Source organism: Sphaeramia orbicularis, chromosome 8, assembly GCF_902148855.1.
Source record: "Sphaeramia orbicularis chromosome 8, fSphaOr1.1, whole genome shotgun sequence".
NCBI lineage: Eukaryota > Metazoa > Chordata > Actinopteri > Kurtiformes > Apogonidae > Sphaeramia > Sphaeramia orbicularis.
Window position 1 is genome coordinate 19348435 of NC_043964.1, and position 24681 is coordinate 19373115.

Below are 24681 nucleotides of genomic sequence, written 5' to 3' on the forward strand. Positions count from 1 at the left end.
GCCTTTGAACGTCCAAATGGGTCATATCTGATGACCATGAAAGGATGACAAACTGCACTTTACACCAATTATTTACATGTATTGATAGGATTAGTGGATCAACAGGTATTAAACAGTTTATATCAGTAGATGGTTTTGGTCGACGGTGGATGTTTGTGTCTTTATGGGTTAATGTCTGTGTAAAGTAACTGAAGACTTAGTTTTAATGTCATCTAAATATGGTGTTTTAGCGGTTTTAATGTGCGCTATTATTTTTCTTGTCATTTGGCTTTTGACAGCAGTTGGAATATGAATAGAATTATTTGTATTACTGCACTTTTATTTTCTTAAAATGCTAAAAGTTGCATGAATCACAAAACTGAGATTGTTGCTTCCTCTTCCTTAGGTTTGATGTAATACATTCGTTGTTTTTTCAGATATTTTATTTATTTCATTGAATTTTTTTAGATGTTTCAACAGGTTATGTACATTGACACCATGCAGTAGCTGCCATTTTATATGTGTGGATGATCTTGCACATTTTGTGAAGGAAAACTTTATTTGTCATTTCATTTTTTTGTCTTAAATTCATATGGTCAGAAAAAACTGAATCATTAAAAACTGATTTTATTGAAAAGGAATTCAGCAAATACTCTGCTGATCGCAGTTTTTTTTAGCTTACCGGCCGATAGGTCGTAAGCTATTGTCGTCATGTGGCGTCTGTCGTCGTCATCATCTGTCATCCGTTACAAAACTTTCAATTTTCTTCTTCTCCAAAACTACAATTCTGATTGACTTGGTATACAGCTTCTTTATGACGATGTCAACAAAAGTTAGTGAAATTATTTGGATCCGGATCTGATTCTGGATTTGGTGTGACTTTGAAAAATTTCGCCATTATAAGAGATAGGAAGTGGAGCGATGCAATAATAGTCTCTGGTATGTCTGTCCATCACCTAACCCTCTGGACCACACAGCCCCCCCAAATACCATGATAGATGACCCGTCTTGAAATACCATATTTTCATTCCAAAGGCATTCAGGCTCCCTTTGCTGCATATAGATCCTTAAAGTCCTTCCATTGTTATTTGATATATGAATATATGAATATATAGAATAATATGTGTGAAACACTTGCTTCAACAAAGCCAGGTCTATCAAAGAATAAATCCAGACCGTCCATGCTTTCAGCTTGGGCTATTTCTGTAATATAATAAATACACATAACTGGGTGATAATAAATAGCATCTGGATACATTTCCCAAAGCTTTTAATTTGGCCGGTAAGCTACAGGGCCATTAGTCCTACTTTTTTTTAGGTAGCATCGTATCCGCTGGTGGAAATCCATCATTTCAACACTGCTGCCCACTTAATTGACCATCACACATGTACACACTGCTCTACACCTCTACATCTCATCAGCTCCTGTGAGGTACTCAGTCCACCCCAGCTTCTGAGTCCAGCCCCCCCATAGAGGTATGCACTCAGCCTTGTCATAGCTCTAGGCAGTGCATGTTCTTGTTGTGGGTTGAGCAATTGCATTAGTCATTTCACATTCCAAATTCCTACCCCATGCCGTATTCACAATTCTCTGTCTCTCCCTCTCTTCTGCACCGAGTTCGTTTCCTTCCTCTTCATCCTCTTCATCATTTAATTTTCTTTCTGTGTGATGTCAGGGTGTGGGGATTAGGCGCTGTATTGATGCTATCTAAGTAGCTTCTCTTCAGAGGCGGAAGTCTAGCAGGGTTTAGAGGTTTGACCCAAGGCTGAGGGGTTCCAATTACAGGACGGTACTACGCTTTGTGTCCTTGAGCAAAATATCTACCCAGCTTGTTATGCTTCAGTTAACATCTACTGTTCTTATACAAATTAGTGATGTATAAACCTGAAAACTTTGTCGGTTGCCATGGATAATATCTTTTCACTATGCAACTAAAATATAATATTTATCTCAAAAATGCCCCCGCTATGGTGCACTAATTCATCTCCATCCATCAGAGCACAGTGTTCGGCTGTGGCCCAGGCCGGCATAGTAACCTTTACCTGAACCAGGCCAGTACAGACACGGGAGATAGTGTTACCACCAGCGTCACCCTACATTGTATTTTTCATTCAGGGCTTCAGGGTGACAGCAGGCAACTCCAGCAGCTCCTGCATCCACCAGACCAAATGTAACCCACACCCGCACAGGAAAACCTGAATACAAACACACACTTGCGTATCACTTCCACTGAAGTGACCACAGGTGTGCACACGGCAGGTATGTTCACACACATATGCAAAAACCTTTTCTCTGCCCTCACCTGTCTCTTGTCAGGGCTGTCTCAAATACAGACACAGGACCTTGCATATTACACCCCTGTTCCATCCAACCCCCCACCCAGCTCAAAGCAGCCACCCTCGGGGCTTGTGCGTGCGAATCCGGCTGTGGACTCAGCAGCCCCCATTGCTGCGCCCCCTCCACTAAGGGTACTGAGGGAAATGAAAGCTTTAGGAGTTCATTATAAAACAACAACAGCAGCAGCAGGGGATAGGCCTCCTGGGTCCACAAACTATCCCTTCTCATCCCTCATTCCGTATCCTTTTCCTTTATGTATCTCAATATCTCAAACCTGGTCCACCCTGCTCTCTGTGACACACTCCTCTGTCTCGCTCCTTATCCCATAAATCTGTCGAGGAAAATGCTGATTTTTCAAGGCAACATTCATGTGGAATAAAGTTAAATATTGATATGAACTTGTTTGACCTCACTGTAATTTACATTTCTTGTCTGAGATGAATCATTTGCAATGTAAGACAGTATGATGTCACAACATTTTAGCGATTGCCACACTTTAAAGCACAAAACCTACAAAGTCACTCAAACATTTTGTCTGATTTCAGGATAGAAACACAAATATGAAATGAGTACGCAAATTTGGCCTGTCTCACTGTGTTATCGCATGGGCCTAAGTTTATTTTATTTGACAGTTTATTACATTTGATATAACCAAGACTTGCCCCTAAGACATGTATTATATTAATCACATTGTGTGATGATGGGCTCCAACAATACCATGTACTGTACATACATAAGAGGAGCTTTCCGATCATTAAACTTGAGAAAAGAACCAGTCATTTTGAAATTGTCTTTTAATTTTGTGCCATACTTGGGATCTTTAAGTTAATGTTCTAATAAGGAATAATAATGTGTAATCATAGTAATTAGAGTGGAGCATCAAAGGCACTATGGTGCTCTATAAATACCTCATACAATAGCCCTCTGTATGCTGTAGGTTCACTGACGCTTTGCATATTAGTGGAGAGTTATGATTCAGGGATAATAGCACATAAACTGCTTTCTTATCATACTGGAGCAGCTGATTGTTACTTTCTCAAGTCGTTAAATGGGGGTCAAACGCTCTGTTTGTAGACGGCGTTCTTCTGAATCATCATCTTTGTCATCATCCTCATTATCATTGTCATCATGGTTTGTGTGTTGGCCAGAGGCACAACACCTGTACACGTGCCCCCCACACCACCCCCTCCGCCCACCTCTCGCCTGTGACTGGGCGGTAGAAGACGATGCAGTGAGACCACAATGATTTCAGATGAAAAGAAGGGCAGGGCAGTATCGGCAGGAAGTGGTTTTGTTGGATAGATGTAGAGTGCAGAGTTTAAGCAGGTGTATTGCAGTCACCGCCGTGTTGCGTGTGGAGTGTGAGCATGTGTGTGTGAGGAGGGTAACCACCTGCAACAACTGAACAACACACAACACATGGCTTTTACAAATGTATGTCGATTTATTAATTTTAGTTTTAAATAAGAATGTAAGGCTGCAAGATTTTAAAAAAACAAAAAACAAAAAAAAACAAACATTTGAAATATGGCAATATATTACCAATTTCAAAAGAACTGTACAAAAACTTGACTTTAAAGCAAAAGACAGGACATGTATGTACAGAGAGAATAACTCTGCATAGGTCATAAATCTTACTAATATTTGCCAAAAGATGAAGTGAGGTAGAAAATTACGATTCCACATGGAAACGCCTGGAGCCCCGATATGAGTTATATTATCATATATACAGCTCAGAACCGGATCCAACATGCACTTTTGACCTGCATACTCACATGGATAAAGTTGTCTCAGTTATATAGAGTTAGGGACTAAACACGGCCATTTTGTTGATTAGCAATTTGCAGAAACAAGGAGCACGATTGGCCCACTTCAAAAGCTTTTAAAGCAAAGACTTGGCTCAATTACACTGAATAGTTCAGTTATAGACGATTTTATACTTGAAAGTGTAGCGTACTGTGTGCCTCTAAAAATAGACAAAATGACGACGAGGAGGGCCGGTATGTTCACAAATGAAAGTTGTTTTCATTCTTGGTTGCAGTGATTTTCAAAGACAGTGTTTAGGGTTTTATTACTCCAGGCATTTCCCTGTTCTGTTGAGAACACATTAGGCTACATGTAGAGATTTCCATAGACATTTCCATAAGAGCAACTGAAGCCCAGCTTGTTTCTTTACACAATAACCCTGATAATGCATGTAGTTACAATGTATTAGTGGCATTTATCAGCCCTTGAAGCTTCCAGTGACTCTTATTTAAACATATATATATATATAAACTTTTATGATAATTGTGCACTTTTTTATCATATGTAGCAGGAGCAACATAAGTGCCTTTTATTTAAAAAATAAAATAAAATAAAATAAAATAAAAACCTTAAAAGTTCTCCGTGGCAGAAAATTATATAACACAGCAGACAGAGAGACAGACAGGTAGATTCCTTTTAAGGCTTTTTTAGCCTCAGTGGCCATAGTTGATTATAGGTGGGTTAAAGTATAAAGCAGCAGGATGACAAAGACAATGACTGATACAATAAATAGTCAAGTGAAATTGGAAAATTACAACACAATAAAGTCAGTGTCAGTCAGAGCTCCCACTCAGATCAGACGAAGATGACGCTGTACGGCTGATGGCGTCCAGTTCAGTCCAGTACCTTTTTATTAAGAGCTCATCCGAAGGGGAAATCATGCCCCATTTTCCCAAAAAAAGAGGAATTTCAGTGCATCCAGCTAGTGAAAAGCAGAGTAGTATGTTCCTGCATGTCAAATCAGTGATGATTAGCAAATAACCAGCAAACAATAAGGTTACGATTGTGTTTTTTCGTCCCAAAATTACATGAACCTCAGAATAGAGATTTGTAAAGATTCTGGTGAGAGATCCTCATAGTATAGTCAATACGATGTAAGAGTTCAGTTATTTTTTCGCTCCTCTGATATAGGGATCATTCTTTCTAATATGGAAGTCTATATTTTTCTGTCCTCTGCTTATGCGTTTTTGCAGGTGTATACTTCCTCCTCCCTGACACACGTCTGACACTCCACATGGCAACACCAGCGGACCTGGCAGTGGCAGGAGAGGCTGGTGAGACGCATGGCCGTGTTGTAACCGCGTCCACAGCACAGGTTTTGACAGCTGGTATCTTTAGCGCAGGAGCGGCCGCCGGTGCCTGCAGAGTAGCGGGAAGGCCTGCAGAAGCTGGGGGAGTCTTCCAGGTAGACCAGGTCAGTAGTGCGGAGGCTTTGGCCGTGGCGTCGAGGCCCGGCCAGCTCAGACTCCCCTGTGGCCGCGTTGGTGACGCTCAGGACTCGCACTGCCGTGTCATATCTGTATTTAAGCAGCCGTCCGGTGTCGTGGAAGGGCGACAACTGCTTCCAGCAAGTCCGTACCGCACATGAACCAGAGACACCGTGACACTTGCAGGTGGTTTTCAGCCCACTCTTCACTGCCTAAGATGGGATGGGAGAAGAAAAAAAGAAGAGATGTCAGTTCCTTCAGCTTGATTCATTACCTGGCCTCTTATCTGGGAGGTCTATCTGGACAAAATGAGCCAGTTTCCTGCAGGGAGGGCAGGGGGGTTGGTAGTGGCAGTCTGTAGTTACTTTGCCTTTAGCCCATCTCAGTCAAAAATTTTGACATAATGGATTGAGGGGGACTGCCGTATTTCATTAACCGTACATTGCTCACTTGGACAGCTCCTGCAGATTCTTCTTTCTCAATGTGTTGAAACTAGCTCTGTCTGCATCTCCTGTCTCTTTTCCCTAAAGCCTCAGGCGGAGGTGACAAACAGCGCAGACAGTGGAATCTCTCCACCCTCTTCTCTGTACATGCCTGCTCATGGAAAACATTGATAAGAATTTCTGCGCAAGAACTGCCAAAAATATCGCGCCGCTTTGCGATGGCGCCTTTAATTTTGGTTAATCATTCATTGAGCTTGATGGTCAGTGATGAGAGCGTGATCACTCAGCCCTAGAGCTCTTGTCTTGGTGGAGGCCAGAGACAGGTTATGGAGCACAGGGGTCACTCTGAGAGGGAGGGGTGAGTCAGAGGGGGCTTCTGGGTTGCATACTTCCTCCCTTTACAGGTATGAACCCCTCAGGGCAGCACTGCTACTGAGAAATGGGGGCCACACCGACCACTTCATGTTTTTGTTAACACGGCTCCTGGTCTCTTTTTCAGCCACATTAGTGTAAAGTGAGGAAAACATTAAACTCAGTTAAGATAAGATAAGATAGTCACGCTTGGTTGTTCCTGTTGTGTTTTCCTCTGTCTGCACCAGCTCTAACCCTAACCCTTCCTTCTTACGTATGCACTGCAGACTCAGGACCCCGGGGCCTACTTTTCAGAGCTATACACAGTGGTGGTTACAAACATTAGGTGGATTTATGAAGAGCACAGTGATCCAGTAAGTGGAAAAAAATGCTCGCTCGTATATTAAAAAGAGGCCATGGTTATAATCGTTCTCTCCGACATGAGACCTTTAATTTTCTGTAGGCCCGCACAGCAAGCTTTATCATGCCTGCGAACACCTGGCTCCAGTGATCCCGCAGCCGTCTTGTCTCCCTACTACACTGCCTCGCCCACTGCCTCTGTTTTATCCACTAAGGCCAACAACTGCAGCAAATAAGGGGGCATTTGTTTGGCTGGCATTGACAAATATGCAGCAGATGATTGCAATTCTGTATCCTGTGACGGCACTGGAGTGTGTCAGAGGTATAATTGTCATGTAAAATTGCAGACCAACTAATTGAACTAAGTGTAGCTTAGGTAAACATAAAGTTTTTGATGCCTTGGGCTGGGGAGGAAACATCTCAATAACATGATGAGGACTCTGCAGTGCTTAATATTTAGCATAAGAACGCTTGATGTAATATTTTCCCCCCTCTTCCGTCTGTTTATTTGTTCACACACTCACCCGAATTCCAACGTTAATGTTGTGGGCGTCAACCTGAGCCCTCAGGTCCTTGCTCACTCTCTTCTGGCCGAGGAACTTTTTGAGAAACTTGGTGCTATATTTCAGGTTGTCACCGCAAACCCCCCACTGCCAGGCTTCTCGGTGCTGGATGCCGGGGGAATCGTCGCAAGTGCACCTCTCCATTCGGCCTGAGCTGCAAGCTTTGGCAAGTGCATGGGTCAGCGCTGCAGAAGATACTGCTAGCAGAAATGCGGTCTCCTTGAACGCTGGAACAGATGGAACACACATCAGAAGAGACGGATTAACTTGGAGAGGGAAATGAAAATGCACTGATACATTTTTCAATATCAGAGGGCAGGTTTGAAGAGCTGAAGGCTTTAAATAAAAGTGTGTTCTGAGTGTGTGTGTGTCATTAAGCAGGCCTCTTTGCCAAACTGTTTGTACGTTGTCATGGTTTACTACAACCACAGCGTTATTCTACGAGTTTTGTTGTGTCATAACTCCCCCTCTGACCTTTCCTTTTGGTTACTCACTGTTATTTGCTTCACCCAGAGCCGTTACCAGAGTATATTTTGATCCAATTAATTATTATTTTGACTAGGAAGGATTTTCCCAGATCAAAGTGGATAATCACGCCACCCTTTTCCTCTGGGAATGGGCGCTTTCCCCAGATAAAAATAACCACAGGGCTTGAGCACTCTTCACCGCACCACATTTCTTGGCTTTCTACTCCCTCATTACCTCTATGCTGACCTGTTCATGTTCTCCCACACACTGATATCCATATGCATAAGGCTTCAAACGTCCTACAGCTGAGGCACAGACCTGAAGGGGACTGGAACGCCATATCATGTGGCAATTTAATGAAGTCATGCCTTGTTTCTGCGTCAATTCATGCAGAAATATTCAAGGAAACAGTTTAAGAACAGCTTTTTTTTCATGTGTCAAAGGTGATTTAGTCTATGAGGGAAATATTAAGTAACAAAGAGAACAGGAAGGATCTGAAGGTGTCAGTGGGTGTTATCTTCATAGATATTTTAACAGTTGGTAGATGATCATGACAAGTGTGACTTCAAACATTCAGTAACAATTATCCAAGAAAGGTCTAAAACTTAGAAAGTATTCAAGATCACAACCTGAGTAAGTGATCAACAGGTAACTGTGATGTAATCTAGTGATAAAATAAGACTTAATAAGCAACAAGCAACAAAAACATAATTAAAATCAGTTCCATCTAAAGCCCAGAGTGTCTATTTTAAAATATTATGTCCTATAAAATGACTTTACATGAATATATTTCTCATAAAAATGTATATTATAGCTTTATAAGATTTATTACATCTCTGCATGAAACTATTACATGTCCCTCAAGAGTCAAACCTGCAAATCACTTGTTATTATTTCAGTTTTAAGTCACCTGTCTTGAACTTTTAAAATGCTTTTTAAGTTTCTAGATCCAAACAATGTGTCAGAGTCGGATCTAAGGAATTTTAGGGCTCTGATTGGAGATACAACATGGGCTTTTATTCAAACAATTGCATGTAAAGTAAATGATAATGAAGCGTAAACAGATGATGTGGCATGTCTTTAAGAAAATGAAATGTCCAGATCAGATGGATGGTGTCTGGTCCAATGCGTCTTAATGAAAAGTGCAGAAAGAACCCATGCTTGCAAACTATTACCACTTTGGGTGAAAATATACTCTGTTGGTTAAAACTATTGGAGAAAAAAAGTAAATATCATACCTCTTTTCAGTAGGCTCCCTCTGCCATCCAGACTGCAGTTCCAGCGCTCATTCCTGAACTGGTACCGACACTCCAAGAGGCTGAGGCGCACAGATTCCCGCAGCGTCTCGGCTAAACCAGGCTCCCTGCGACAAAGTCTCTTCTGCCGCCTGGTCAGAGTCATTTGCTCGCACTGCTTCAGGTGGGCCTTACCGTTTGGAGGCTCATTGGAAAAAGGGCCTGGTAAAAACACCAAGGGTTCCCGACCTGTCAGCCTTAAGGTACAAAGAAAGACAAATCTGATTAATAAAAAAAAAGATTGATCATCAAATGAGTCTCTAAAACTGAAATACAGGGGTTGGACAAAATAATGGAAACACCTAACATTGTGGCATCATAGAAGGTGTTTCCATTATTTTGTCCAACCCCTGTAAGTAGCAATATGTTTTTCACTGCCATTATTGTTAGAGCTGACATAACAATGTTATCAGTTACTGTGGTTTATTTTGCTACTTGCAACAGTTTTTAACAACAAATAAACATAAAATCTGTTATTGGTGCAATCAAGAGACACAGTCACACAATTAAACTACAAACTATCAAAATGGCCAAAATATTTTCTTAAGATACAACCATGAGCGTGGCTTATAGCATCAAATTCACAACAATTTCCAACGTGCGAAGGTTTCCAATAAAGCAAAACATAAACATAGCCGAGGTCAATAGCTTTTGCGTAATTACGCGTGCGTAATTTGGCACCGTATGTGCCATATGTTAAAACAACTAAGCAATATACTGATGCAAATGGGCAAAAGTAAAAAAAAAAAAAAAAAAAAAAAAAAAAAAAAAAAAAAAAAAAAGCAAAGTGGCTGACCCAAAATAAGCTGCAGTGTGCGAAAGAAGGATGCAGAGCGCAATGAGTCGCAATAAGCAGGCGGTCCGTGGGAGCCTGGAGCGCATGGTGCCGGGTTGGCGCTGCTCTTCATCTCGCTGATTCTTGAACGGAGAAAGTCTTTGCCGTCTGGTCGGCGCACCTCTTTAAGGGGCCCCACACACAGACTTTCAATCCGGTGCGCCGGGCCCAGTGGTCCGCTGGGAGGCAGGACCCTTTTGGGGGGGGGGTGTGGGTGGTGGTGGGGCGCAGCATCTTGGCGCATCCTCATTGGATTGGATCTCAGTAATGTTACTGTATGTTCCCTCCCACTGTAACGCCACCCAGGTGGACGGTGCTTCAAAGTGGCTGTTTTGCCTGTTGTAATGGCCTAAATAAATCTGGATGACGCACCAATACAACAGGACATCCGTGCCTCTTATGAGGTGCATGTAAAGGTGAAATCATGGCTGTTATAACGGGCTTATCTTTTGTTTTTTTAGCATTTCATTTGTGATCAATGACATTTGAAGCAAACACTAGAATCTTAAATTCATTGCTGTCCTTTCCATCCTCTTACACTTAGACATCTTAGAAAGTAATCCATGCTCAGTCTGAAGTTATACAAAACAGGAATTATAAATTTATAGCCTCACAGCATCTAGCACTAGAACTACAGATGAATGCACAGTAATAAAAAAAAATAATTATAAAAAAGGGAATCATCCATTAAGTCTTAAATAAATTATACAGATTCTGTCTGTTTCATTAAACCAGGCTACACGTCCTTCCCAAACATGGAATGGCCTTCAGAGAGAAAATTCAGTCATGGATTGGGCCCCATCTACTGGATTGAGTGCAGAAATTCAATGTGATTACATTTTTTGGTGCCTGAATGATGATAGGGCTAAAAGATCTCAAATCAGTAATTATTTTCACCTCAGAATAGCTCAGAATAGCTTTTTTTCTAGCACCTTGAAATGTATTTTGCTCTCTGTTAATTTGCTTGAGTAATGAAAATATCATAAAACTCTGGTTATACTTGAGTCAAAGTCACCTGTTGAAAATAGTGGATTGTAATTTATACATATATATATATAGACTATACATAGTATAATAACAGTGTTGTGTTGGAAAGATCACACATTTTGGAATTATGCCAAGAGTCATGTATAACTGTTACCTGAAAAGGTAAAAGAAATTGCTCACTCTCACAAGATGTGCATTCCAAATTCATATTACATTTTTATTACTAAAAAGGAAAAAAATGGCCTAAATATTTTGGCCTCCAGCTTTATCACACACTTAAAAAATCTTGAGGGAGAAATGTTTATGATGTTCTACTCCCCTTCATAAATCCAATGGTTACTCTGCATAAATCCATCAAACATTCACATGAGGAGGACAAGATCTCATCTGCACTCATTTTAAGAGTCAATTTGTCTTACTTTATATTAGCATCCCCTAAAAGAAAAAAGAATCTAATATAATAATTTTCAGATCATTTTACAGGAATTTGAAGTAATGCGTAAATATGCAGGTCAAGTTTAGACACATTGAAAACAAATATCAGACAAAGAAGTTAAATATTAGTTTTGTCTCTATATTTTTCCCTGTTTTGCAATTAATTTTGCAAATAGGCATGACATGAGACAGAAGAAAGGACTGTAATAATGAGAGGAGTTGCACTGAGTCACACATACTTGTTTCACTGACTTAGTTTGAAATGAAGCATAAAAGTTTAATAGCTTATAGTTTTAACCATCACTATTACATGTTATAGTCATAGTATAGTATAGTATAGTATAGTATAGTATAGTATAGTATAGTATAGTATAGTATAGTATAGTATAGCAGGAGTTCCCAAAATGAGGTACGCATGCCCCCAGGGGTACTTGGAAGAAGCCCAGGGGGTACTTGAAATAAAAAAAACAAAACAAAACATTCATTTATTGAATACAAACTAAATAATGATAATTAATGCTGAAATATAAAACACAATAAATACATTCATATAATAGTTTTATTTGCTTATTGGATGCACTAACCCCTAACCACCCTAACCCTAACCCTAAACTTAAGAAGAGTTAAATATAGAGAAAATAAAACATTTTGGAACTGCCACAACAGTAGCGCTGGGTATTTATAGCTTAGTGCAGTGTTTTTCAACCTTGGGGTCGGGACCCCATGTGGGGTCGCCTGGAATTCAAATGGGGTCGCCTGAAATTTCTAGTAATTGAGAAAAAATTAAAACTTACCAATAAAAATTTTCATTATATAGTCAAAATGTTAACCAAAATTCATGTTTATTTGCAACATATTATAGTAAACTATTATATGATCAAAAAGAAATTAATTTTAGCCAAAAATAGTCTCTGTTTTGAATGTCTGTGGTCGCCTGAAATTTGTGATGTTAAAATGGGGTCAGGAGCCAAAAAAGGTTGGGAACCACTGGGTTCGTGAATAAAGTGGTATTTTGCAGTCCCTCCAGGATTTCGCGGCCAACAATCAAAAAACATTTTTTGATTTAAATGCCTGATTTTACAGCAGCTTTTCCAAAAAATTGTGGTGAAAGTTGCGATGATTTTAGGCTTCTTTTATTAAAGTCACAGGAACCTCAGCATTTGTAAATTACCTTGAACAGTCTTTTTTTTTAGTTTTTAGCCATAAAAAGCACCAGGAAGCCATGATTTTAAACAAAAAAAGGCTTTCTTTCATTCATTCATGTATTTGTTTTGAGCAGCCAATGAGAGCGGAGTGTCACAGAATACCAGCCAATGAGTGCGTAGCATCACAGAATGGCAGCCAATCAGAGCGGAGCATCACAGAACATCAGCCAATGAGAGCACAGCATCACAGAATCCCAGCCAATGAGAGTAGAGCATCACAGAATGTCAGCCAATGAGAGTGGAACATCATAGAATGTTAGTCAATGAGAGCACAGCATCACAGAACACCAGCCAATGAGAGCGCAGTGTCAGAGAATGCCAGCCAATGAGAGTGCAGCATCACAGAACATCAACCAATCAGAGCACAGCATCACAGAACGTCAGCCAATGAGACTGGAGCATCACAGAACGCCAGCCAATGAGAGCTCAGCGTCACAGAACATCAGCCAATGAGAGCGCAGCGTCACAGAACGCCAGCCAATGAGAGCGCAGCGTCACAGAACATCAGCCAATGAGAGTGGAGCATCACAGAACGTCAGCCAATGAGAGCGAACCGTCACAAAACGCCAGCCAATGAGAACGCAGCATCACGGAACGCCAGCCAATGAGAACGCAGCGTCACAGAATGCCAGCCAATAAGAGCACAGTCACAGAACGCCAGCCAATCAGAGCGCAGCGTCACAGAACATCAGCCAATCAGAGCGCAGCGTCACAGAACGCCAGCCAATGAGAATGTAGTGTCACAGAACGCCAACCAATCAGAGCACAGCGTCACAGAACGCCAGCCAATGAGAGCGTAGCGTCACAGAACGCCAACCAATCAGAGCGCACCGTCACAGAACGTCAACCAATCAGAGCGTAGCGTCACAGAACGCCAGCCAATGAGAGCGCAGCGTCACAGAACATCAGCCAATGAGACTGGAGCGTCACAGAACGTCAGCCAATCAGAGCGATGCGTCACAGAACGTCAACCAATCAGAGCACAGCATCACAGAACACCAGCCAATGACAGCGCAGCGTCACAGAACACCAGCCAATGAGAGCGCAGCATCACAAAACACCAGCCAATGAGAGCATAGAGTCACACAACCTGAGAGCCTAATCCTTAGTTTTTCTCTTTCCTGTTGTGCTGTTACACAGTTATAGCAAACGTTTTTTTAAATAAATAACTTATATGTACAAATGCAATGTAGAGCAACATCACTTTCATCCAAATACATGCAGTACGTTATTTTGCCTTGTATGTCGTCTCTGACTCCTCCATCGTGTCATAATTCCAATTCCACTCCAATCCAGTTGATGGCGGTAAGACACTATTTCTTTTAGTTGATGTCGTCATAAAACACACAGTCGGTGAAGAAGACGACGACGACGACGCCGGAAAGCGCCATTTTGTTTTAGAACGGGACCAGGAAAGAGCCAAGAAATATCGCCTGAGGTAAAACTATCATTTATCATAATTCAACAGAACTGGGTATATTTGGATACACAATAAAACTAGGATACAGATAATTTAAATGTAGTCACATATAAATTGTTTCATGGTGTAATGGAGGTTGAAGCGGGAGACTTGAAGAGTTCGGCGGCTATTTCCGTAGCGTTACCGCTAAACAACTTCGGCACGAATGTGTTTTTAGGGAGTCTTTAACTATCCGGATGGTTACTCAATAATACCATGGGAATTTACCATAAACTATAGGCATTTTAGTATCACTGATTGTAGTTTTTTAATAACCAGGGGCCAATGTGGTAACTTCGAAGGGACTTCCAATGTAACACACTAGCTTAGGTGATGCGGGCTAAGCTAGCAGACTGACACTATCAACCTGACATTTTTTGCTTTTTTCAATGATTGGTGTCCTTCTACCATTACCATACTTATAAACTGTTGATATTGAGCCGCGAGTTAACATAATTACAGATGCTATTTGTTAAAAGCATCTAGTAAAATGTCATTTAGTCACATTTTTGCAGTTCCGTGGGTGGTGCGTTTACAGACCAACCCGATCTCGGGAATTCTTAAAATTAAGGATCTTTTTTGTTAACTTCATATAAACTAAGTTAAACGTACTCACTCATCATGTCAGTTGTCGTCATTAAGACAACGCCCGCAGGAGTTTGTGGTTGGTTTAATATTATTTTCTCTAATTAACTTGTTAATATCGCTTTGTGGAGTAATAATTACGTTCTTGGCACGCTGATTAATCAAAAACGTTTTCCAACTCTGAGAGAAAACTCGTGGTTACCCAGAGCCATCCAAAAATATTTTAGTGTTTTGTTATCTTAACCGAAGCCTGCTTTTCCAGTTGAAAGACAGGATCATCAGGGTATTTAACCAGTACTTCCTTATTTGCCTGAGAAACAGGACGCCCAACTTTAAATGAATGAACATATATATAAGATAGATTTTAATGGTGTTCGATTAGTACTCAACCTAATTCTGATTTAAGAACGAATAGTAAAAGTAAGACTGATTGCATTCCATACTTGTTGGGCCCGGCCTTGGGATACAGTCTGCATATTTGAATTATGCTTGAATGTACTTTTCAAATAAGAATCACATTAACAACACAGATGGTTTTGGTGTGAAGTCAAAATACAAATAGAATCACAGTGACGACTCAGAGGCATGAAAACATGAGCTCTTTACAAGTGTGGGCTAATAGAAATTATTTTCTTCATTTCTTGTTTATTTTTGCTTAAAAGTGATGTTCTCTTTTCTTTTTGAGCTTCCCATATTATGATTGTAATCCATACTTTAAATTATTTACAGGGAAATGTCAGCTTTCTAATCAATATTCCTGATGTTGGTATAGTAATCCTAAGGGTGCTACACAATGTTTTGTTTATTCTGATGAGCCAGGCCTTTTGTTGCACTTCTATTGTATCTGAAAGTCTGCCTCAGCTGATTCATACAATTATTGGCAGTGTTTTCTATTGTTTACACATTAACAGTCATAATCTTAAGTGTTTTAAAATAGAAGTGGATAGAACATGTTTGTGCCATTATTAATGTTACACTTGGTTGCCTTTTAAGTCATTTCTTTCATTTCCTACTTTAATTTTTATTGCACAATGCTATCGTGACTCTGTAAGCGGAATGATGTTTGCTATGTTCTTGTCACATGATCATCCTCAGCTGCTGGTTACAAGTACAGTTGTGAAGTTATTTGGAGAAGTATGAGTTAATTACACTAACAGAAAATGTCCCCATAACCAACCATGTTGCGTCTGTCGAAGCAGTTGAGTAAACTTGGTTCTGTTGTTTTTTCTTCAGAGTTTTAAGAATGCTGTTGTACAGTGGTATTTCCTACCAATTGCAGTCTGGTTATATTTCAAGACTGACAGTAGAGAAGGTTTTTGTGCCAGTTCCTCATAATTCATAGATTTTGTAATACTGGTTGTCTAGCTTTGTCAGCAGTTACATAGACAAAATTTGTCACAGAAGAGGTATAAATGTAATATTTGTCTCTACAATTGCTGCTCTTTTTCACTCATCTTCTCTCTTATCTCTCTTGGTTTTCTTCTGAAGAGCAGGTATGCGCTATCTTTTACTTAATTCGGCATATCGCTTTTGCATTCTTCATACGAATAAAAACATAGCTGCGTAGAACAAGCTAAGGCATGCTATGGCACCGCTGTCAGCGGCCCATGTGAAAAACACTTAAACACTGGGGTAAATGGAGGTTTGTAGGTTGATGAAATTGAGCAAGCTAAAGAAAATATCTGTTTCTTCATGCATTCATGTCTGTTTGGTTTTTTTTCCATTGTGTATTTGAGTTTGCGTATATTAGAAACCTTTCTTTATATGCGTACCTGTACTCAGGTTATGCTGAGTTGTCTAGTAGTCATCAAGTAGTTTCACTTTGACCTTGGGAGGAATATTGATAGCAGCTGAGAATGAGTGACTAAGAATAGACTTGACAGTTGGCATGAAAGCTCTCTGTAATTTGTAAAATGAAGATTACAATTAATATATGAAACAGCAACAGGAAACTAAAGTCTGTCTGCATCAATATCTTGAAGAGAAAATTCTGTAGAGACAGGTTCAGATGAAGGGCTTCTCAAGATAGATAGTGAAATATACAATCTCTGTAATTTTTTTTTATTTTGAACCACATTTTCAGAAATTTTAATACTCTCATCATTTGTCTTTCTGCAGGTTTGCCAAGATGGGGAATTTTGGGAGTCTATTTACTAGATTGTTTGGCAGGAAGGAAATGAGAATTCTGATGGTAGGATTAGATGCTGCTGGAAAGACCACCATCCTTTACAAGCTCAAACTGGGAGAAATCGTGACCACAATCCCGACAATTGGTGAGCCTTCCTCTGCTTACTCAAAAGAATTTACATTTTTAATTGTATTTTTAAGAAAAAGCCTTAAAATTGCTCTGTGAAAGCTCAAATCTAATGATCTTGTCCATCTGTTCTGTTTCCAGGCTTTAATGTTGAGACTGTAGAATATAAGAATATCAGTTTCACAGTGTGGGATGTGGGCGGTCAGGACAAGATCAGGCCCCTGTGGAGGCACTACTTCCAAAACACACAAGGTCAGAAGCTTCCATATGTTTTCAGACTTCTTAAAGTCAAGGTTATTTGTTAGTATTATTAGTTGGTATACTTTTTCTCCTCATTTAATTAAAAACTTTTTCCTGTGTTTTCAGGCCTTATTTTTGTAGTGGACAGTAATGACAGGGAGCGAATTGGTGAGTCAAGGGAGGAGCTGATGCGAATGCTGGCTGAAGATGAGCTGAGGGATGCTGTGCTGCTTGTGTTTGCCAACAAACAGGTGAGAACCTCCTCTAACAGTCGGCATTCATCATTCATTGTAGACAGCGCTGTCGCAATCAAGAAATTTTAGCCAGCAATTGATTATCTGACAAACAGTGTGACAAATGGATTGTTGTTTTTTGTTGATTTACGCACTAATGTTTCAGAGAGCACTGTATCTGTGGTGCATGAGGGATTTGGGGGATGGTTATTAGTGAAAATAATTCAGTTCCCTGTGAGGTATAAAATTAATTTTCATAATTTACATTACGAGTCAGTCCACCACTATGTTTTCAGCTCCCTATGAGACTATGGTGCGAGAATATGACTATGCTAGACCCCCACTATCTTAATAATTTATGGGAAATACAGGCCGCCCTTTCAGTAATAGTACACATGCACAATATGAAGAAGAGGCATTTATTTTCAGTTAACTTGGGTGCATATAAATATCTGTCAGACCTTTATGTATAATAGAAGATAAGCGCCTTGAGACAAATGGATTGTGTCACTAATCCTTCATATTAAACAATAGCAGTCAAAGGCGGTGTGACAAGATGGTGTTGTTAAGAGCACCCATTAGATCTCAAATGGTGGAAAATGATGCAACTAAGATGATGAAATATGATATTTCTTAGTTTCCAGCTGGTTTTTTTTTTTTTTTTTTTTTTTTTTACAGACCTCAAATATCTGACATCTGTACTATACATTGGAATTTCCTCCTTTTTTTCATAATCAAAGTTTTTATTGGTTTTTGTTTATGACAAGAAACACACAACATGCATATCATTATAACAGCTAACACTTTGCACTGTACACACCCACTACACAGCCAGGGCAATGAAACAGAAAGCCAGTAAAAGCATTACATCACAATAATAATACAATAAAATAACAGAGGAAATAATACATCTTGAATAAAACAGAAATAATACAAGATGCATAATAGAAATTTAAAAATTCGGGTGGGATTTATGCATGATAATACGTTTATTATGGGGCACTAGTCAGTTGAAATTGAAGAAAATGAAGAAAATGGGACCAGACCTGGTAGAATTTGCCCCTACTATCATTCAGTCTTGCAATGAGATCCTCAAAGGAGGCTGTCTGTCATCACCTTAAGCCATTCTGTAAAACCAGGTCTTACTTGGCTTTTCCAATGATTCTTACAGCTGAGATAAATCCAGCTAGTGCCAAGGCAGACTTTGCTGTAGACACCCCTGGAGGTAAAAGGGACCAGTCTCCTAATAGACATAGCTGGGGAAACTCTGGTAATGGCATATTTAACCATTCTCCAATAGTTTTAGTATACATTGGAATTTCTTACCATAGGAATTAGCAATTGCCAAACAAGTGAGAATGCAAGGATAAAAACCTTATTAAAAGGCTGTCCTGGCACTGGGACTTCTATACCACAGTCTGTTATTCATTGATTTGGTTCCTCTTCTGTCAGGACCTTCCAAATGCCATGAATGCCGCTGAGATCACTGATAAACTGGGCCTGCACTCCCTGCGCCAGCGCCATTGGTATATCCAGGCCACATGTGCCACCAGCGGAGACGGTCTCTACGAGGGTCTTGAATGGCTTTCAGGCCAGTTAAAGAACGCAAAGTGATGGATCAGTCTGCTTCCTGTCTGTGTCATGTGCCTGGTCTACGCAGCATGATGGGAGACTACACTGGTCCTGATCTCATTCCTCCTTCTTCCTCCTCCTCTCTTCTTTCCTTCTTTAAGTGTCGGACTTTTGGCCAGTGCTCTCCTGCAACTGTGTACTGTATGGATGAGACATTTTGTATGAATGAATGTGTATGTATGTATGTATGTGAGTGGGAGCATCCCTGCTGTGCCTTGAACAAAGTTAACTCGCAAACACCCGTCCCTCTTCCCAACGTCGTCAACAAAATCCATAAGCACTGGTTCCCGCAAAGCAAAGTTTGGCACATGATGTGTTAATGAGCAATGAATGTCTAAAAAAAAAAAAAGGAAAAAAAAAACAGAAGAAAACAGGGTGACGTTATGCAGTTTTTCCATCTGCTACTTTTGTCAAAGCATTTAGTTTTTGGATGCACTCAGCATGAAAGATGCAAAGTATATTTCAGTGTAAAATGTGTGTATGTACGTATGTTCACACCCCGGATTAAAATGTTGGGTTTTTTTGCCAGATTTTTGTTTATTATTGCAGGCAGTGAAAACTCTTCAGCAACAACTAGAAAGATGCTGAAGATTAAGTTGAGTTTCTCCAATACTGTACTGTTTGATGGTTTAATTCCTCCAGATCTGATCGTGATATTTTTTTTTAGCCTTGTTTGTACACACAGCACATAAAAAAGGCAATAAATGCTTAAGTGCATGTTTACATATGTGGAGGCGTGTTGTGTACTGGTTGTGAGTGTGTTGTTAGGGTTTACTTATTTGTTACACCCACCACACACTTAACGATTGCGCCTTTTTTTATAGTTGCTCCCACTCTTTGTTTTTATTTCTTAGTCAGATTTTCTCGCATCTGTTTCTTTGGGTTTAGGATTGTTTTGTTTTTTTTCCACTGAGGTTTTTTTTTTTTGTATTTTTTCCCTTTTGTTACTGTTGATGCATGCATGACCTGGTTTACTTAATCATGAGCTGACGTGCCAGGTTTGAAGTCTTTTGACTGAAATGCTCTTGGGACCAATCGGTCAGCGTCAGAAAGGCCTCATCGTGTTGTTTTGGTTTTGGACTCACCTGATGACTGAAGCCTCCATTGTTTTCCAGAGGACACACACACACACACACTCTGGACATGCAATTTGTAAGCGCTGTGATGGGTGAATTGAAGGTCTCGGCTTCACCACTGTTAACACCTCAGTGTTTCAGGTTCCATGGTGTTTTCCTCCCTTGCTTTTCCTTCTAATCATATCCCTCTAATAATTCCATTTGCACAACCCAACCAGCTTGCACAATACAGGTCTATGTAAAGCCTTTGGAATGACTCCTTACACAACAAACTCCTCCATTGCTGTACAACAATGGACCATTCAGAGATGTTGAACCAGTTCATCTAGACACAGAGCTTCCCTCACAATATCCCAAAGGCTCGTCCAAATGAGAACCAGTCCTGAACTGTGCGTGTCCCTGACTGAATGACGACGACTGTAATGGCATATCACACTGACCTCCAAAGGGAAATGAGGGTGTCCCGTCCCATCCCGCCCTTCCCCCCCATCTACTTTTCTATAACTGGACGTTTAATTGTTTTTTTTTTCCTTATGTAATCTTCAGGTCTAGAACATTTGGGAATGGAATACTTTGGGGTTTCTTTGTCTTTACTTTTAACATCCATACAGTTTATAGGGTACATGACATAATCTGATACACAACAAGAAGTACAAATGTATAGAAAACAATGTAAAATGTGTTTTAAATTAACATGATACATCTTTCCTCATTCAGATGTGAAGCTTTAAGTTTTTCAGGATGGTTTCTGTTCAAATGACAATTGTTCATATGTATTTCTTAACTACCTTTATGCTTTTTAAAAACTCATCTTGTAACATCTGATAAATGCACTATAATAAAGAGATATCTATTTAACAGCAGCTTCAACGGACTCCTCATTGCAATAGTTTTGTGTACATAGATTCGTTCATTTCATTCGTTTATTTCGAGCATTTACAGAATACATGCAAATTCAAAATTCCAAAAAAAATCATATCATTATACTTGAAAAGGAGTTGGAAGAAGGAAACTTATTTAATCTCACCCCCATTCTCATTATCAAATAACATTTTAAATACTCCTGTCCTTTGACTTCAAGCCAGAACAATGAACAAAATAGGCCTAAGCCAAATTAGAATGAACTCACTTGACAGCATTAGCATTGCATGTCTAAAATGTGTGTGTAAAAAAAAAATAGAAAAGTGCATTCCTGGTGCAGTTACCACAGGTAACAGTTAACAGTCAATTTACATGATAATAATTACATACCAGCAATGGTAAAAACTAAAATACCACAAGTGGTAAAGATCCAGTAGACATGTAATTCATCTGTTTAGAGCAGGGGTCTCCAACATGTCCGGCCCTTGGGAAGAATTTGTGAAATGCAAAAATTCCACTAAGATATTAACTATCATTTTAGTTCAGGTTGCACATACAGACCAATCTCAAGTGGGTCAGACCAGTAAAATATGATTAATAACCTATAAATAATGATAACTCAAAATTTTTCTATTTGTTCATGTAAACGTTTTCATGCAATTTTCATGTGTTTATACTAAACATAAAAAAGGAGTAACCTGAACAAATGTGAACAACCTGAAATGTCTTAAGAAGTACAATTTTTCCAATATTCTGCTTGTTATCAAATGCTTTGTATATTTGTAGATCCACTGTAATCTGTAAGTTTTAATTTACATGTGTAAATGATAAACTGAAGCATAATATTGTTAAAATTGCACTTATTTTTCTTAAGAAATTTCCGTTTGTTTCTGTTATTCATTTTGTTTTAAAGGATAGTTTGTAGACATAAATGTTTTGATAATGTAATTTAACTTTTTTTCCACTCAAACGTAGAGAAAGGTTTGGAGTTGACTGTTTATATATTATTATATTATTATTTTACTGGTTCAGCCCACTTCAGATCAAATTTGGCTAAATGTGGCCCCTGAACCAAGAGTCACATTGATGTTATGAGCAGCTCAATAAGTCACTCCTGCCTGTTTTGTGTTTGACAAACTGAATATTATTTACCATTTGTTTTATTGTATCCAAGTGGTGCATATCTGGGTAAGTCATAGAAAGTCGAATTATAAAAAATTGGGAAAATGCAAATAAGTACAAAAGTGTTAAAATGTAAATACTGTCGAATGAGTTGATTCTAATTCAGTATAGGTTTTTTTTTTTCTGTTTATTCCTCTGTCTTGGGAGTGGGATTAAATAAGTTTTCTTCTTCCCACTCCTTTTTGAGTGTAAATGAATGATTTTGGAATTTTGAACTTGCATGTATTCTGTAAATGCTTGAAATTAACAAGTAAATGAAATGAAAATAGGAAGTTAACAGAGTGAGTATATTCAGTAATTCTAATATTAATGCAAATATTTTTTTTAATAAAATTATCTGATATTTGGTTCTATTGAACAGTTTAAGGCAGACATTAAAGTCCATTAAGCCTCAAAGACAAACAGCCACCACTGACCAAAAGCATCTACTGATCTGAAATATGTAACTTCTGAAGCACTCATCTAATCCTATTGGTATATGTAAATAATTAAGATAAAAGGCAGTTTTTTAGCTTTTCTGTCGCATCAGATATGACCCATTTGGATATTCACAGGCTCTGTTGTGAACATGGAATTTCCTCAGTACTGATATAACATTTGGATTCACTTTGAGCGTTTATGAACATTTACATGATCATTAAATTAAATATAGGAAAATACCAGATTTTGACTGAAAATGCAAAACACAGCGTAAAAAATATTACAATAAATGGTGATAAGTCACTTGGGAAAGGTTACATGTGGAGGAAATTTCATAATGTAATTGTCACAAAAATAGTTGTAGGTCTTTAAGGGTTAAACACACTAATCACAGCAGTTATTCTATTTATTGATGCTGTTACTGCTAATTGTAGCATGAAAGTCATATTGATTGACATTTATTTATAATCATTAGATTTTAAAGACATAAATTATGCTGTTTCCTTCTGTGGCCACTGGAGGGCAATAGAGACACATTATTTGATATATAGTTAAAAGTAAAAGTCACCTTGCAAGTCATATGTTACTAGAGAACTTGTGTTGTTTCTGTACTCTTTGATATTACCATGTTTAAACTTACTGTAAAAAAAAAAAAAAAAATCAAATAAAAGTGATCCATACACAGATGGGTGTTTGTAGGTTTATGACTTACAGCTGCAGTCTGTAAAAACACGTGGCTGGACAGGATCACTCCAGCATTTTAATCCAGGTGTTCCACATAAAAGGATTGATTGATAGATTGCCACAGATCAGATAACACATTTCCTGTCACTAATGGGAATAATTTGTAGACATGCTTCGCCTCAGAGGCCTAACTTTGGTAGTGACATTTTGGGTTAATGAAGACTGATGATCCCGTGGGAGATGGGACTACAGAGGTCCTGGAGTACAGTCAGGCGGAGGGCGATGATGTGAAGATGAAGGTATTCTCATGACAGTCAAAGTGCCTGCAGATTTCTACTGGCCAATTCTCCACAGAGTTGTTACCTTGGAAACAGCACCTTATGTATTTATAGAGAGTGCCTGTGTAGACACGGAAGACACGGACCCTGATACAGATTTTCACTTAGCCTGGATGAGAAGGGTGGACAGGGTGATGAAAGACAGTTATACTTTTATTTTGCTGAGTGTTTTTTTAATTGAATGATGGCTGCTCAACAGAGCAACCATCTGTGGCTTTGTAAAACATGGCTGTCGTCTCAAAGTAATGACGTGTCTGGTGAGTTTGCATGATGATGACATCCTTGTAGAGGCATCATCCTTTTTTGAAGTAGCTGCTGATTCTTTACACGCTCTTCAAGCTGTTAATATTTTTTTATTTGAAACCATTCTCTTTGTAATTGAGGCTGAGGTGAGCCGATCATCTCCTTTATGCTCTGTGGATCTAAATCACTTTCACCGGTTCAACACATTTGTCATCTGCCCTCGAGTCCCTCCTACAGAGGCTGCCTCTGTCTCGCACATGCTCTGACTGTCAAATGAGTCTGAAATGACCTGAAAATGATTGAAATAAGATATGTAAAATCATGCTTTCTCTGCACACGGGGTTACACTTGACCTGTAACAGGTGCTCTCCGTGGATCCACTAAATCTAAGCTTGATATGAGGCATCACACTCCTTATTTTCACAGCACATTAACCCTTCATTCGCCCCACTGTGATTGCTGATTTTCAAGCATCCTCCTTTTCCTTAATCCATCCCATGGGAACCCAAGCACTGCACTAGTTATTTTCTACTGACAAGCTAAAGATCAATGATCAGCCTCTGAAGGATTTTGGGAACAGAAGAAGGATTCAGCTGGGCTAGAATGTTACAATAAACAACAAAACGAAGAGGTGAAATTCTGTAAAGCTAATTAGCCAATCGGTAATTCTTGCGTTTAATAATTTGGATTTCTGTCTCTGTTTTAGTACTTTTTTCTGTCTTCATGCCCATAGCTTGTAGCAGTTATGCTCAGGTCAGTTGAATTTCTTGGCATGTAGAAGTCACAGAAGGTGCTCAGCGGTGTGTCTGTGGAAGGGCTGGTGATCTAAATCCTATCCATCCACCCACACATGCCAAAGGAAAACAGAGTTCACCAGTGACTACACTTTTTTTCTTTTTTTTTTTATAAAAGCACCTCTTTCTTTATCATCACCATGGAAACACTGAATTTGCCCGTTTCGATTAACAGTGGGCTATCAAAA

General features: G+C 39.3%; 2 protein-coding genes across 2 annotated transcripts; one reads left to right on the forward strand and one right to left on the reverse strand.

Moving 5' to 3' along the window:
- Window positions 1–5139: 5139 nt before the first annotated feature.
- Window positions 5140–9993, reverse strand: wnt9b (wingless-type MMTV integration site family, member 9B). Its single transcript, XM_030141489.1, has 4 exons — window positions 9827–9993; window positions 8974–9227; window positions 7229–7494; window positions 5140–5762 (listed from the first exon to the last, which is right to left on the reverse strand). The coding sequence occupies exons 1-4, from the start codon at window positions 9910–9912 to the stop codon at window positions 5301–5303; spliced, it is 1068 nt and encodes a 355-aa protein (XP_029997349.1). The 5' UTR covers window positions 9913–9993; the 3' UTR covers window positions 5140–5300.
- Window positions 9994–13860: 3867 nt separating this feature from the next.
- arf2a (ARF GTPase 2a) lies at window positions 13861–20829 on the forward strand. The gene is made up of 5 exons (XM_030141497.1): window positions 13861–13930; window positions 16655–16809; window positions 16932–17042; window positions 17157–17281; window positions 18716–20829. Exons 2-5 carry the CDS (start codon window positions 16665–16667, stop codon window positions 18875–18877), a joined length of 543 nt encoding a protein of 180 aa, XP_029997357.1. The 5' UTR covers window positions 13861–13930; window positions 16655–16664; the 3' UTR covers window positions 18878–20829.
- Window positions 20830–24681: the final 3852 nt, after the last annotated feature.